The sequence below is a fragment of the Limanda limanda genome, chromosome 16 (genome assembly GCF_963576545.1).
Source record: "Limanda limanda chromosome 16, fLimLim1.1, whole genome shotgun sequence".
Lineage (NCBI taxonomy): Eukaryota > Metazoa > Chordata > Actinopteri > Pleuronectiformes > Pleuronectidae > Limanda > Limanda limanda.
Genome location: NC_083651.1, coordinates 12,582,570 through 12,598,480, shown reverse-complemented (window position 1 = coordinate 12,598,480; position 15,911 = coordinate 12,582,570). Strand labels below are relative to the sequence as shown.

Below are 15,911 nucleotides of genomic sequence, written 5' to 3'. Positions count from 1 at the left end.
ACACAATATCAAACCAGATGATTCCAATATTGAAATAATTAGCTAAAGTGAGTACATCCGGTGCATTCACATAAATAATAGTAAAGTCGTAAAAGTTAAAGTGCAAACCCCACAACAATTCCGTACAAAAGGTCCAGTGTGTAAGATTTAGGTGAAATGGATGTATTGACAGAAATTTATATAACATGTTTGGAAGGGGAGAATGAGTTGGGGGGTATTCAGCTGCACCATGCAACCTTACCACTTTGTCACTAAATTCTAGACTGCAATTGAGTTGGTTTTCTGAAACACTTTTTTTTTTTGTTTAAATCCTGTACACGCCCCCCGATAGACATCAATAAATATTGTTGTCTGAAAGAGAAGAAAAGCCACAGTCTGTGGCCCCCTGCTTTAATAAACACGACCAATCACTTCATTCTGATTGGCTGGTGTCCCTGTCCATCACTAACCAAGCTGCCTGCTTGCGTGCAATCGTTTATGAGTACTTGCTAAACAAGAGTGAACGTAAAAAATAGCGCAATCTAAATACTACCTTTGTATTTGGCTTTATAAATTACTGAATCAACAAGACAAGCCTTTTTATACCAAAATTCCCATAGTTTATACCAATTACTTTAATGTGTCCACGTTACCTGGGATGTGATTTCAATTTGTGGAAGCTTAAACTAAAGTATGGAGAGTTCTTGTCTTCTAGTTTTCGTTGCTTCTGTCCAACAAGTCTGGCTTTGTGTGCTTTTGTATACCTTCTGAATACTGTCTACTTAAACACAGAAAAAGCTCTCGGACATCCTAGTTTGTTGAATGCTTCAAAAACTGACAAAGACAAATTATTTATTACAGAGTTTACAGTTTATTACCAAGATTTAGAAAAACTTACAAACAGGTTCACAGCTTAAGGTCGTCAGGCACAAGCCAGTTCAGAGAAGACAAGACTGGCCGAGTTGAACTCCTGGCCATTCCCTTCTGGAAAGATATGACAGGTGAAGCAACTTCTTGAAAATGAGCGAGTGGACACTTGCACATTATGAATTACATTCATTTCAACTAGTTTAAAAAAAGAAACATGACAGCTTGATTTGGTTTGCATATAGGGAAACGGCTTTAAACAAACTTATGCAACCACACACAGGTTGTCTTGCGTGGTGAGATCACGAGAAGGCCAGCCGACCGCATCTGCTGATTACCTCTGATCACCATCATCACTGTGATAACAGTTCAATTTAAAGAAATACAATGATGTAGCCACACATTTCTCCAGCAATATTAAGTTACAGAAGATCACACCTCCTGTTCCCATGCAAATCCAGCATTATTTTGATATTCAGATTTATGAAACTAGTGAAAACAGATTGAAAAAACAAGATTTACTCCCAAGTACAAAGCGAATATGAAACGTTACATTATCTCGAAGAGACATCTTACTCGTTAGTGAAAAAAGGAGATGCATAGGCTAATTATTGATTGCCATAACCCCAGTCCTCTGGAATCAGAGTGCTACTGAGAATCAACAGTTAACCTCACGTGAAGTGCTTTGGCCAGCTTCTGATTTCCAGGTTGGAACACGTACAAACGAATAAAGAGTGAGAAGATTTACAATTTAAAGACAGTTACTAAGAATTCACTACATGTAAACAATACAAGAGGTAAGCCCTCTACATACATCTTTTCTTTTAAAACTTTAAACAAGGATCTTTCAAAAACATTATTTACATTTTATAATAAACAGGTTTTGGCACTTTTTGCAACGAACAAGAAAGAGAAAAACATACTACTGCTTGTACCAGAGTCTGTTTAGTTTTTTAAAACGCAGCAGTAGTGGATATTTCACAGTTCGGTGTTGATCGCATCGAACACCAAAGAAACATAAATGCTATATAGGAGAATTTTGATATCTGAGCAGTGCTACAAGTCAAAAATTGCTAAAATGTGATTTGTGTTTAAACATGATGATTATGTCATTATTTTAAACCTGGACTGAAAATGCGTAAGTGTGTGTGTAAGAAATATTGAAGTACTGCCAGCAGAAATCTTACCATAAAATGTCTCATGCGTATGGAACTGATTGTTGGGGATAGAAAGAGCTATCTTCAGAAAACGAGGAATTTTCAAAAACTGCTACAATTAGCACTGTTCTTGGTTTTTCATTTCTTCAATCAGAACATTACCAGTCCTTCAGATTGTGTAACATGTCTCTTTTAGAGCAATAAAACAATGTTCTGTACATACGTTCATTAAATACTGTCATGGATCTCATACTTTCTGTTTGTGAGGCCATTACATGGCAGATGTGGCAGTGGCGTCACAATTGAGGAGGTGTCAAAATCTGTGCTGCAGATGTCTTCGTCAAATGTCTTCGTCAAAGTAGGGAAACCAGAGGTGGTGAAGGTAACACAGTGGAATCAGATTCCCCTTGTTCTTCATGCTATCTTCAGGGTGCTACCGTAGGCCTGTTGCACAACCACCTGCACGTTGTCCAGGATAAAGTCAAAAGCCATACACCAGACGGACTCCACCGACTGCTGCATGAGTCTGCAAAGAACAGATCAACATGCAACACAAAGAATCAGAACCAAAGCTCTGTTTATCTCTCTAAATGTGGGTTCCATATCTCAAGAACCGATCATCTTGTTGGCTTCATCCTTAACATGTGTGGTAAGGGCCTAAAGAAGTGCAGTGTTGAATTCTGTGCGATTTGGAGTGATAACAAATGGAGGACGAGCAGCAGGCGTAGGAATGGAGAATGTTAGCTCACCTTTTCATATATTTCATAACCAAATCCAGCATCTCCAGATCTTTGTCCTCGATCAGATCAGTGCAGTATTTCACCACCTGCAGGATGTCCTCCTCCATGGGTTCTATGAAACAGGAAGTGGCGATTATTTCTGCAATACCACAACCAATATATGTTGGCACTGCTACAGAGCTGCACTCGTCCGTCTACCTGTTATGGAGGTGACCCATTCCCGAAGGAGGGTTTTAATATCCGTCAGGTCACAGGCTCCAGCCAATGCAGGAGCAGGACGAGGGATGAATTTGGTCAGAGACTCGGGGATGTGTGGTTTTGAGGGGGATGCGGAGGGGACATTTTCAGTCTGGGAAGAGAAAACAGATAGATAGGTTAAGTTACGAGCTTCCATAAACTGTCCATCCTCGCACACACCACTAGAGAAAACAAGACCTTAATCTTCATGCATGAAACCATATATAGACTCACCTTTGCCATGTTTGATCCCCGTGATGTTGTAAGAGGTGGCAGGGTTTTAGCAGGGCTGTTTGTAGTGGGACGCCTCTTCGTGGGAGAAGGTCCTTTTTTAACCGGACTCGCTGCATTTTTTCTCTTGTAGCGTCGCTTCATACGGCCGACGCCGGCCCCTGCTACTGACTGTTTGAGCTGCATAAGTGGGTTCTTCTGCTCCACTGCAGAGATACAAATAGGCCAAAAATGAGGTCTATATGCATTACGATGAAGTAGAAGACATTCCTGGACTAAATCACCTGGGCACTTACACATTATTGTCTGAGGTTGGACAGTTATGCGGTTATAGGCAGACTTCAGTTCTTCCTGAAGCTCTTTGGGAAGCGCAGCGAAAACATCCGGATCAACCTGCAGCCAGAGATTCAAGAGATTACTTGAAGCAGAGAGTGGAGTGGAGAGTGAGGAAAGCACTCAGTAATGTGTCGGTGGGAGGCCTTTTGTTTTGTTCCCCAATAGTGAAACACGACAGCCCCCCTCACAGCGGTCATGCTCCAGACTCTTGGACAAATGCATTCCTACCTGTGAGAAGTTTGGTAGCTCCAGTACAATTCCCGGAGTGTCTGGCTGGTTTGGAATCTGCAGAACCAAGCTTCCAAAGGGTGGAGCGTTCACTGCAGGTCCAGAGGCAGGAGGACGAGGAGGTGAGGTCGGACACGTCATCAGAGAGGCTGACTGAGGAGGAGGAAGAGGAGGAGGAGGAGGAGCAGACCTCTGTGGACTCGGTGAACGAAGATTGTTTGGTCTCCTGTCCCGATGACTCCACGACTGCTCCACTTGCTCCCTCAGCTCTGCAGGCAGGGCCTCCAACACAGAACGGTCCACCTTGGAAGTCATAAAGAGACAGACTGTGGAAACTGTATCACTGATCGACTGAATCAGATATATCCGCCAAGCCCTTACCTGTGAAGGGGAGGGGATTTCAATACTGAAGTTGAGACGTGCTCGAGGATTCTTCGGAGTTCGTGCCTGCTGGTCTTTGCTTGTCCCTGGGACCGGCTCAGGGGGAGACAGAGGGTGTGAAGTGGAGCCAGATGATGAGGCTGTGGTCTCAATCTTTTCCTGATGCGTGCCGTTTTCTGCAGCACCTTCAACCCGAGACGAACCTCTGTTGTGGGTTTTGGCACTTCCTTGACCGAGTAACAGCTCTTTGATGGAGCGTGTCCGCTGGCCTGTGGAGTCCTGAGGGACAGAGTGATTTCCCTCAAGGAGCTGGACCTGGATGCCGACGCCTCTCAGGTCCTGAACCTGCAGCTTCATGGCGTGGAACAGCTTCATGACTGCAGTGGAGATCAGCTGGCCACTGTCGGTGCATTGAGGGAGCATCACAGTCCTGGCAGCAGGAAACAGATACAAATCACCAGGACAATAGAATAGACAATAGAAAGAGGATGTTATCAATCCTTTATAACATACAGGGTTTGACGGCCTCTTACCTGGCCAGGTTATCACAGATGCCATGACCACCATATTTAGCCGACTCCAGTGGAGCCCCAACCTTGCGAACCATGACCTTGAGCGTAAGTCTGCGACCCCGCAGCCCTGCTTCTTGTAAACGTCTTTGAACCTCCATGGACAAGTTATTCAGGAAACTCTCTGCCTCATCAATCTGGTGAGAGGTAGAGCCAGAGAGTTACAGAGTGACCGGTAGGAAATGAAGGATGATAAAAATAGAAGAAGAGAAGGCACAGGAGGGACATTGAAGGTCTAACCCTTGTAAAGCGGATGTTGTAGTTCATCTCCGCCGAGACAGACTTTCTTTCCTTTTCGTAGCGGACGGGCCGATCATCCAGGCCTCTGCTGAAACGGAACAGGGTCTGTCCGGTCCGGGGTCCAAACTTCTTCTGCAGCTGAGACAGAGACAACTGCTGGAGGTCCCCACATGACCTCACGGACATAGCAGCCAACTTCCTGCCCATAACAGGCCCAACACCTGAAGAGATGAAGTCACATTAACCCTGTGGTCACATGTTTAACACACAAAAGAAAATAGGCTGTAGATTGATGATTTGACCAGCAGGTGGTGCTGTATATCTACCTGGTAAGCTGGTTACTGGCAAGTCCCTGATGAAATCATCCACTTCTTCAGACTTTAAGAAGTACTGCCCGTCCGGCTTGGCCTTTCGCGTCGCCAGCCGAGCCAACAGGATGTTGGAGCCTGAACAGATGAGCGTTCAGTTAAAATTTTTTAAATCACACTGTATTGGTCTTTTTTTTTTTTTACAATATAAAGATAAACTCACCCATGCCCACTGAGGCGCAGCATCCTGACTTCTCCTTGATGTCTGCTCTAATAGCTTCAGCAAGATCATCCGCGTTGATGCCCAACTCAGTCAGCAGAGCAGAACCGTCTATCAACACTTCATCGCAGCTCAGAGCCTCAATGTCATGGGTGTAACTGCACAGAACGAACGAGTAAGGAGGTGAGCGCTGAGCTTTATAGTCTATTTACCTGCAAACAACAGAGAAGTTAGAGAAAAACAGATGAGGGAGTTGCTCTTACCTTGCCAGAGTCTCATACATGCTGAGAGCCACCTCTTTATAAGCCTCAAAATCATACGGGACGGACTGCAGCGAGGGGCACAACTGTTTCGCTTTGCCGAAAAACATCCCGTTCCTCACGCCTGCCTGTCTGTGAGAGGAAACAGATTTACATTCAACTCAGTCAGGGATTGAAGCAAAAAAAAAACAACTCATGACCGAGACATACATGTTGATTATTATTCATTTCTTTATTTAACATCTGTGTGGCATATATGGAAAATGGAAATATGCTTTCAGTGTATTTTTAGTCAATCAACAAATGGAGATCGTCCTACTCAGCACAAAACATATATCTGTGCTATGAGGTGCATGCGATTGTGAGTTGAAATCTTACCTCGCCTCATAACTACAAGATGCAATCTCTGCCATTGACATAACAGCAGGGTCCTGGTCCACTCCGTTTACATGTGCCTCCGGACTCTGCTGTGATGGAGTTCCCTGTAGATCCTCATCATTTCTATCTGTAAGAGATAAATTTGATCCAGCAGGTTACAATACAGTAAAACATGTGCAGGAAAATGCAGTAAATACACTGAGCCAGGACTGTGATAATCAAAGTTAGATAGATAGATAGAGTACTTTATTCATCCCCGAAGGGAAATTAAGTTGTCATAGCAGCCGGTATCTTTGAATACAATAAAATTCAATACAACAGAATAAAATAAAAAATATTGAGGTAGAAAGAATAAAAAACAGAAACACAAGATAAATAGGTAGATAAGGTGCAGTGGCAAGATGATGGTAATAGTACTGATGATATGATGGTAATGTTATTGTTAAACAGTATATAAAAATAGTGTTGCTTCAGGACAAACAGGTGGAGCGTGACAGTCTCACCTGTTGGAGGAAGAGTGCGTTTCCTCTGGTAGTACTGCTGCTCCAGCTGAGGGTTGGCCCCTGGTCTAAGGGGCACTCTGGCCTGTCCACGGTTACTGGTCACAGCGACAGGCTTTCCTGCAAGAAAAGCACCATATCAACCAGGGGAGCTCACTTTACATAAGACACTATTCTTTGTAGCAGGAGCCTATTCATTTATAAACAGGTCAACCTTTAAACAGACAGAGGTACCTTTGAGGTCCGGTCGATGTCGGATCCCCACAGACACAAAGAAACAGTCCATGTCCACGTGAAGGATACAAGATTTAACATTTGTGGCTGCTGATGTACCTGAAACACACACATACCGGATCATCAATGGACTTTTCCAAATCATAAAAAAAACAATACTGCGCCTAGAGGTGCCAAATATATCACAAATAATCCAGATGGACAGAAATCCGGCATGAAGAGTCATGAGTGGTTACCTCATTAATTAACACTGATATTACAAATATTTGAGATGATGTAGAGAGCACGTAAAGCGTAGTGGTCTCTGTATATGTGATGATGAGAGACAACAGACGTCTACATAGTCATCCTCAACAAGAAAAGTCAGCCTGCTTTTTACATAGAGGAAAATAAGTGACCCTTCCAATCACCTTGACTGTCTGAAGAGCGCAGTGCCACACATTTCCTTAGTCGCTCTTTCCCTGGAAAGGAGGCGCCCCCTGCTGCTTTTCGTTTGCTGTGCAGTTCGTTGACATACTCGGAGAAGCCGGTCCTCCACGTGGAGATCTGGTGCAAACGTGAGTGAGAGTAGAACTCGGAGATCAAATCATTTGTCTTTGTCTGCAGCTGAGCTGAAGACTTTGACGCCGACGTGAATGATGATGGCGGCTTGTCAGTGATGGTTGTATTGAACGATTCAGGATCTGATGAAAAGGCATTGTGGTGACTTCCGTTCAGTCGAACATGGGAATGTGAAAGAGATTGAGATGCGGAGGATAGATGAGTCTTTTCAGGGGGTGAATCCACCCGAAGGGATGGCTGAAGTTGTTTTGGGATTAGGTGGCTTTCGCTGGCTTTTATAGCCTCCTGGTAGGAGGGTGGTGGTTTATGTCTCTGCTCGTTGGCTGCTTGAGAGCTGGACTCCTCCAAACAGACAGGCCACTGGTCAGATTGCTTCGGAGGACTGTGGGGAAACTCATACGGGTCGGGTTTGGCCTGACACTGCACCGGAGGATTCTGAGGTTTAATATCAGGACTCTGGACTCTGTAGTCAGGCAGTTCCTCGTCGACGGAGGGGTCGTCTGAAACAGGAGACAGGTCCTCTGGCTTTAAGGCACCATTAACATGATGAACGTGTCCATTGGTCAGGGGCACTTGCTTTACCGCCTGTGGGTAAAGATCTTTGCCACACTGTTGCATTTTGTTCATTTTGGAATGGCTCATTATCACGTCAGCTGAGGTCTGCAAGGATCCATTTCTGTAAGACAAAGTGGTGATGAGTTGATGTGAACATTTAATGGGGAAACTATTTCATTTCAAATGAGCAAAATACTCACACTTTTAAGTCCACTTCCTTGCAGCCGCTCTGGCAGGTGTTGCTCTGAGGTTGCTGTTGGCCGGCTCTCTGGTTGCTGAGACAACGGTGAGGTGTCTGAAGAGGAGACTGTGGGGGCTTTGTGCTGCTTGGGTTTAACATTGAGTGGGGTTGTAAAGGGCCTCTGTGACTGGGGTCTATATTGAGGTGACTGGACGCTAAGTGACTTGGCTGGGGGCTCATGAGGAAAGCTGCAGAGCTGCGCTGGACGGACTGAGGTTGGCTGTGGCTGGGTGTTGGGTTGGCTTCATTCTGGTGGCTGGATGACGGGTGGTCCTGTTTGGGAGCAGAGTGTTGTGCGCTGTGCTGCTGCAGGTGGAGCTTGTGATTGACGCCGGGCTGCAGCGGCCCGTTGCTCGGTCCTGCGATCTCTGAGATCTGGCGCAGCGGCATGCCAGGGAACAGCGGGCCGTTGTGCTTGGTGTACAGCTGGTACTGCAGGTACGGCAGGAGATGCCCAGCCTTCACACTGTTGTAAACAAAAGACAAAATAAATACAGAGATTTTTAATCATCTATCCGATATGCAATACTGGTAACATTGAAATAAACAGGCAAACAGCATCTTAAAGTCAGTAGTTGAACATGTCTTCTTCTACTTACTTAGATAATCTACAGCCGTGATCAGCAACTGCAGTTCATCTCTCTGTCTCTCAGATCAACTTGATAATTAGATTTTTTTATTTCAAAGGTCACTTTTGCCATTTCAGAGAGACAGCTTCTACCAGTACCACAGACCAACCCATCAACCCTTTCGAAACAGGTTTAGAACCGGCACTGCACTTGTGTTGTTAAATATAAATAATCCTACGTGAACCCATGAAATAAATACATATAATGAATACCTGTCCGTGATCCACTGCGGCCTGATGATCTTCTCCCCTTTGAGCTCCTTGATTTTACTGTTGGGCAAGTTGTTGGCGATGATGTGTGTGATCTTGGAGCGCGAGTAGTAGACGTGGAACTGGCCTCCGTGCAGCATCATCAGTCTGCGCAGCTCATCCGCACTTGGGTCTGCTCGCCAAATAACAAGAAACCAAACAGTAAGAGAAAAAAGAGAAGCAAGAAAAAGATAATGCAGCTCACAAATACTGCCATTAGCTTATCATTTAGGCCCATACACCTGCAGCATCTCAAACCCCATTTTCTCGTCAGGCTTTGCCACTTTCTCATTTCAAAGTGTCAACGTGCATCAACAACCAAGAAAAACAGCAATTTCATCACAGTCACTCCTCAGATCAGCTCGTCCCGGCTCCTGAGTCTTGACGTCTTCCATTTGTGTAATTAGTCCGGTGTGTGCTGCGCATGTCAACCGAAGCATCTCAAAAGGACCACGCTTGTGTATTAAATATTCTGATATCAGACACTCCTCTGGGACAGTCATGGCAAATATTTACATTGCTGCTCTGTCCTTCATACTTTGAAGCACTGACTGACGAAATCATGAGGAGATAAAGACACGCAAACTTGAGTCATGTAAAGTTATGTATGTAGCGTTAGTGTTACCTGTGTAGCCATTGACATAAATGGCCACTCCGCTGAAGATGGTGGAGCATATGCCTTGCTTCTGTTTTTCCCTGGGGGCGTCAAGCTTAAACTGCTCTTCTAGCTTGGAGACTTTGGCCGCCATGTAGCCGCCCTGCACCCGAGAAGGAGAGGGGTGAGAGAAGGTCAATCTCAGTCATATTATTCACACATGTGCAGAGGCCCAGCGCTCCAACTGTCACATGTGGAGTTTAAGCACATCCAACCTTTGAATAAGGTATTAATGATTGTTGCTGGGGTGAGAAGACAATGATTGACAGCTGAGAATGACTCAGGATTGGTCGAGCACATGTATTGACAGGACCTCGCCACTACCCCGCGATCAATGGCGTGCAGACTCCGGCTCCAAATGCGCAAGATGGCAGCGTGTTGGTGATATTTCAGCTTCATTTCTCAATACGTTGCCCATCTTATACGTACAGTCTATGGTTTACATGTGTATGTGAGGATTCAACATAACAGAAGGCAGGTGGAGTAATAAAGGTGATTTAAATCCAGTTTGCAGTAAGCTCCAATATAAATGCATTTTATACTCGGGAATTAACGGGAATTAACGGGAATCAACAAGAATAAACTGGAAATGTTGTGGGTAATTTATACTAACTGTATTTACCTTGTCATATACAGACATAAATATAAACATTTTGTTGTGTCATAGGCTGATTTGAGTCCTGAGGAAACTTTGGGCACTTGACTATATGCTTCTGCATCTTTGTGTCATTCTTAACATAGGTCTTTGCACAGTATTTGCAAATGTACACAGCCTTTCCTTCTACATTGGATGGGGTGAAATGTCTCCGAGCTTAATATTCCCGTGGAAAGTTTCCGGAAACTTTCCGCCCCTTTGCAACCCTACTCACTGCATAATCTTTTTTATCTCATACAAAGGTCATTTTCTGTCCATTGTTGGTGATGATGAACTGAGTGACACTCACCATTTCAGCCCAACCACTGTCATCACTGGCTTTGGCTTTCTTCTTAATCCATACATCTCGACTCATCCTGAGTTACCTGAAGACACAGGAGGAGCCAAGTGAGCAAAACTGAATCATACAAGACAGATCAGCAGAATACACACAGTGCTTCATTAACGTAGCAGGTTATTATGAATGCTATGATGCATACAAAGAACTGAACGTACATCCTGATGTGATCCCGGAGTCAGTTAGTAGTTAGAAAGTCAAGGACCAAAACCCTCTGTGATCTCATTAGCCTGGCTTTAGATCAGGTGTAGTTTATAAAGATTACCTGTCTGTTAATATGATTATGATTTCATCCCCTTTTCAAATCTCTTGAATGGCATTTCATTGTCGACATATTTATTTGTTTTACCTTATTCTTGGCTGATCAGTCAATAGTAAAAAAAAAAGCACTTTCAGCTGTATGAAAGGTGCTTTACATGGACCTGTTCATAAAGTTTTGATTAATTTAATAACCAACTTCTTTATTTCTTTTGATGTTCTGCCGCTATCGCAAATTCTCGAGTATCGTGAGTAACTTGCTGATCTTGTCTTGCAGTAAGTACTGCGGGAGGAGGACAACAGCAACATTTAGGCTAAAAATATGGTATAAAATACGCCAATTTCGGGTCAAATTTGAAAGTCTGGACTTACGGACACTTGGATGACACCACAGGAGCAGTATGAAGGTATTTCAGGTTTTCTTTCCATAGGTATTTTACGTTTGAATAATCGCCCGCCATTTACTTGCATTCTTTTAGATTTGGCTGCAACACTGTTTAACCCCTGAAACTCCCAAAATGTTTTGTGGACTCCAACACTTCACCCACCCCTCCATCTGCATAGTGGTGAGTAGATAATGAGGGAATTTTATGATAGGGCTGAGTGATAAAACAATAACAATAATTATAAAGAAACATCGCAATACATACATCGCAACTTCGTCTATAACAACCAAACTGATGTTGTTCTTTGTTTGCCACAGCCTTCCCTCAGGTGCATCAACTTCAATAAAACCGTTGGTCTGACATGTATCGTGATAATTATCGATATCGAACATTCTTCCCATACTGTCAAGCAACATAAAGCTTGTGATGTTGCCATGCAGGGGGGGGGGGGGGGGGGGGGGGTAGGTGTCCAAGGGCATGTCGGGGCAGCTCCTCCGCCACTGACAGCTCTGCACTGGTACACCACAGCCCCATGTGGCACTTTCTGTCTCCTCACCTCTCACCGTGCTAACATTAGCTCGGCTGGTTGGTTTAACCATGCGCCACGATACGACGGTAACACCGACACTGTTTCATATCTGCAGGAGAAAGAAAAAAGGAAAAACCCTACGAGTCCCAGTGTGTTGGACGCTGCAGCCAAACCCGCTGCACAACAATGGACCGGGCGGAGAGACAGGGGAACTTCGGCGCCTCGTTGTTCCGTTCCCATTCGTAAACAAACAAAGTGTCCGTTAGTAAACACTTGTTGTTTGTGTGTCTACCTTTGTTCCTGTCACGGCGGGTTGTTGTCCACACTTCTCTCTGCAGACACGAGTGAGCACAGCCGTCGTGAGCGCTCCGATCAGCCGAGGGAAGAGCGACGAGCAGAGCCGAAAGGAAACAAGAAGAAGAAGAAGAAGAAGGAGCGGGATCCTCCTCCTCCGGCCGCTCCGCTCCGCTGCTCCGGCTCGACCTGCTCCTCGGATCCGCCTCAGACGACCTGAGATCCCGTCACTCTGTCACGCTGCCTCGCCATGTCTGCTCCTCAACATTCTCTCTCTCTCTCTCTCTCTCTCTCTCTCTCCCCCTCCCTGTCCTCTCCATTTCCACCGCCTCATCTGTTCCCCCCCACTGCTCCCATACGTCAAGCACAGGGAGGATGAGACGTCGGGCTTCCTGAGGAGATTTTCAAAATAAAACGTTCAATGCATATGATGTTTATGAATAGGACATGGGTACGTTCAAAAATGAAAGCAAATCTATAATAATAATATAACAATAATAATCTGTTCAACCATGAAAGGTGTTTATCATGTGCTATCGTATAGTTTATTTTATGGCCTTTTTTTTATCTTCTATTTCTAGTTCTCTTATTGCTGTGAATTTCCCTGGCGTGGGATTCAAAAATATGATCTAATATTGTTTTATCTAATCGTATTCATGCTGTTGAGCACTGTTATAATTGTAAGTAAGCCTTGTCCTTAAATTAAGCTCTCACATATATGCAAATTTTGTTCTTGTTGGCATTTTTGTGTTTAATACGGTGATCAATCCAAAAAAAAAATGTAATTTGTGTTATGCATCGATGTCATCACAGATCCCTGTTTCATTTCATTCGCATTTTATTTTCCAAATCCAACCTTCTCCCTTCCAGTTTTCTGATATCTCTGCACCGTGAGCTTGACGTGTCCCCGGCTTGTTGTTTTGAACTCGTGTTGTAATTCCTGCACTCTGCAGGTGACTTGAGGGCATCGTGTCCTCTGGGTCCATCATGTCCTGGAGGCTCCACACACTTCCTATAAACCCCCCCCAGCCTGTGACACCTCGCACCGGGTCAGGTGAGTCGCTGGTGTGGAGCAGGTTGGTTTACATCACTCTCTGTGCACCTGTGAGAACAACATGGGGTTTAAACGAGCAGCCACTGTGTCTGTGTGTCCAGACAGCAGATCAGCAAAAGGCTCCCTCCTTCCTTTATTTATTTATTTATTTATTTGCGTGTGTCTGGCTCCGAGCCGCCTGTCCTCACACGGCCCCGGCGCACAGGCAGCTAAAGGCCGTGACGCAGAGACACGTGCCGGATGAACGAGCCAGCGACGCAGGCTGTGAACTGATGACGCTCCAGGACGATCCGACTCCTTCTGATAGGTCCACCCCGAGAGCTCTCATTCTCATACAAATATCCTGCTCTTCAGACAGGCTGGGACTGAGGAGGACACCCAGGCTTCCACTGTATTCCAGTTTTGACTATAGACTGTACATAAAGACTGAGGACATCAATCAATCAATCAATCAAGTTTTATTTGTATAGCCCATATTCACAAATCACAATTCGTCTCATAGGGCTTTAACATGGTGTGACATCCTCTGTCCTTAACCCTCAACAAGAGTAAGGACAAACTACTAAAAACCTTTTTAACAGGTAAAAATATGTAGAAACCTCAGAGAGAGCCACATGTGAGGGATCCCTCTCCCAGGACGGATAGAAGTGCAATAGATGTCAAGTGTAGGAAACATCATCGGGATTAAAGTTTTTTAGCAGCATCGATGAGGGTAAACATTTTTCAATACTATGTGTGAAGCAGTCCTGCTGCAATCATAGTCTCTGGTCAGCAGCCAGCAAGATCACGATCCAGCATCAGGATGGGATCCACTATAGTCCACAGTCATTGTCCACTGCCGCCAGTTAGAATCCATTATCAGCTGCCGCCTCGGTCGTGGTCCACCATCATCCGATGCCAACGCGACAAAGGATCCTCCATTACCATTACGATCAGCTGGCACGATACATGACAGCTCCTCAAAAGTGAAGCCAAAATAACATGACTGGGAAGCAGACTGGTGGCTGCAGTACCCGTCAGTAAAACCCACCTCCTCAAGTCTTCCCCATCTGCATGCTAAAGTGTCCTGAGGCAAGATGCTGAACTTGAATGGCCTCTCATAGAAAAAAAGGAAAAAACTGCTGCCCGTAGATGTATGAGTGTGTGTGAATGGCATAACTGTACTGTTAAGTGCTTTGAGGGGTCAGATTAGAAAAGCGCTACATAAATACAGACCATTTACCATTAGTGCTGTTGAAGATTTGAAGAGTTGATGGTGTTCCACCTATAGCTGATATAATATGACAGCTCCCTAAAAGTGAAGCCAAATTGTCTCTATTGCCTCTTGGTGGCTGACTTCAGTATAGTTCAGAAGTCCCACCTCCTCCAGGTTAGTGGATGGGACATGGACCAATCAAACTTTTTCTCTCTGGCTGGCTGCAATCAAATTCATAAATCCCGTCTCCTTGATAATTGGACATGGATCCAATTGGGAAAATTAAGTAATGTAGTTGAAGATTTAAAGTTTGTTAAATAGATACAGGTCACCCTGTAAACGTAGGTGCACTACAGCAACATAATGTGTATTTATTGCATAAACTGGATATAAAAATTGATAACATGACAGTGACAGTCAAAGTGTTTTGATCACCTCCTGGTGGTTGACTGCAGAATAGATAAAAAATATGGCTTCCTCTAACGAGACATGGACCAAATATTGGACCAAACCATCATCTCAAATACGTCACTCATGCTCCTTATCACTCTTATTTTTAAAATGCTTATTTCTAATAGTTATTTATACCTATTAAAGCGAGGTTAAAATGTCATGATTGACGGCTGAGACTAACTTGCAATTGGCCGAGTGGGTGTGTCGATGGGACCTTGATAAAGCGTCTCGACTCCTGGATCTCTACAGTGCAGACTCTGGCTCCAACCACCAAGAGTTTGCAGCGTATCCAAGATATTTTGGCTTCATTTATGGATAGTGGGAGAAACTGGAGACATGTTGTCCATCTTTATATACAGTCTATGACACCGACTAAGTTAAGGGGGAGCTTGTGATCATCGCTCTTTTAAAAGGCACTTTAAAAATAACCTGAGCCATAAGGTGTGGCTCCCTTCACAGATCCATACATCCCATCCCCACAGTGGACACGGTGGTCCCCTCCAACAGCCTCACACTGTGACGATAATTCTCCTGTAGCCTGCAGTTTGAAAAAAAAACACATTAAAATCCACAGTCACGACTGCTGAGCATTTCCATGTTAGGCAGCTGCTCGATGAATGGATTCGATTATAATGCAGTGAAATAAGGTCACTGAGCCAGCAGCAGAATATCAGAGAGAAATGGCACAACCTCAGTTCAGAGTCTCCTTATCTGTGTAGTGGGGCTTGTCTGATTTGACACATGATCTACTATCTGCTTTATGGGATCAATCAAGTCAGCAAGGGATGGATTTATTAATTTAAATTAATTAACTAATTAAGTTGAGTAAAGGACAACGAGCAAATAAATAATTATCCAGGGAATAAAAACAAATTTAATCTGGTTCTGGATTAGTATGAAAAATGAATTTCATAAAATCAAAGAAAACCAGGACGCTATTGACCCGAGGCTTGTTTTGTCCTTAAGTGCCTCCTCATTGGTTGTTCACTGTTGCTA

At 44.3% G+C, this 15,911-nt stretch overlaps 1 protein-coding gene across 1 annotated transcript; it reads right to left on the bottom strand.

The window, feature by feature from the left end:
• Nucleotides 1-827: 827 nt before the first annotated feature.
• rev1 (REV1 DNA directed polymerase) lies at nucleotides 828-12,480 on the bottom strand. The gene is made up of 21 exons (XM_061088517.1): nucleotides 12,212-12,480; nucleotides 10,699-10,774; nucleotides 9,725-9,857; nucleotides 9,064-9,232; nucleotides 8,182-8,688; nucleotides 7,276-8,102; nucleotides 6,866-6,964; nucleotides 6,635-6,751; nucleotides 6,132-6,258; nucleotides 5,757-5,885; nucleotides 5,497-5,651; nucleotides 5,292-5,411; nucleotides 4,966-5,186; nucleotides 4,690-4,862; nucleotides 4,157-4,586; nucleotides 3,776-4,078; nucleotides 3,508-3,604; nucleotides 3,215-3,417; nucleotides 2,942-3,092; nucleotides 2,753-2,855; nucleotides 828-2,529 (listed from the first exon to the last, which is right to left on the bottom strand). Exons 2-21 carry the CDS (start codon nucleotides 10,762-10,764, stop codon nucleotides 2,418-2,420), a joined length of 4,242 nt encoding a protein of 1,413 aa, XP_060944500.1. The 5' UTR covers nucleotides 10,765-10,774; nucleotides 12,212-12,480; the 3' UTR covers nucleotides 828-2,417.
• Between the last annotated feature and the right edge of the window lie 3,431 nt (nucleotides 12,481-15,911).

Coding starts and splice junctions, on each gene's coding strand:
- rev1 (XM_061088517.1), bottom strand. CDS start 10,764: ATGAGTCGAGATGTATGGATTAAGAAGAAAGCCAAAGCCAGTGATGAC. Junction 9,233..9,724: donor TTATGTCAATGGCTACACAG/GTAACACTAACG, acceptor TTTGGCGAGCAG/ACCCAAGTGCGGATGAGCTG. Junction 6,752..6,865: donor ACATCGACCGGACCTCAAAG/GTACCTCTGTCT, acceptor CTTTTCTTGCAG/GAAAGCCTGTCGCTGTGACC.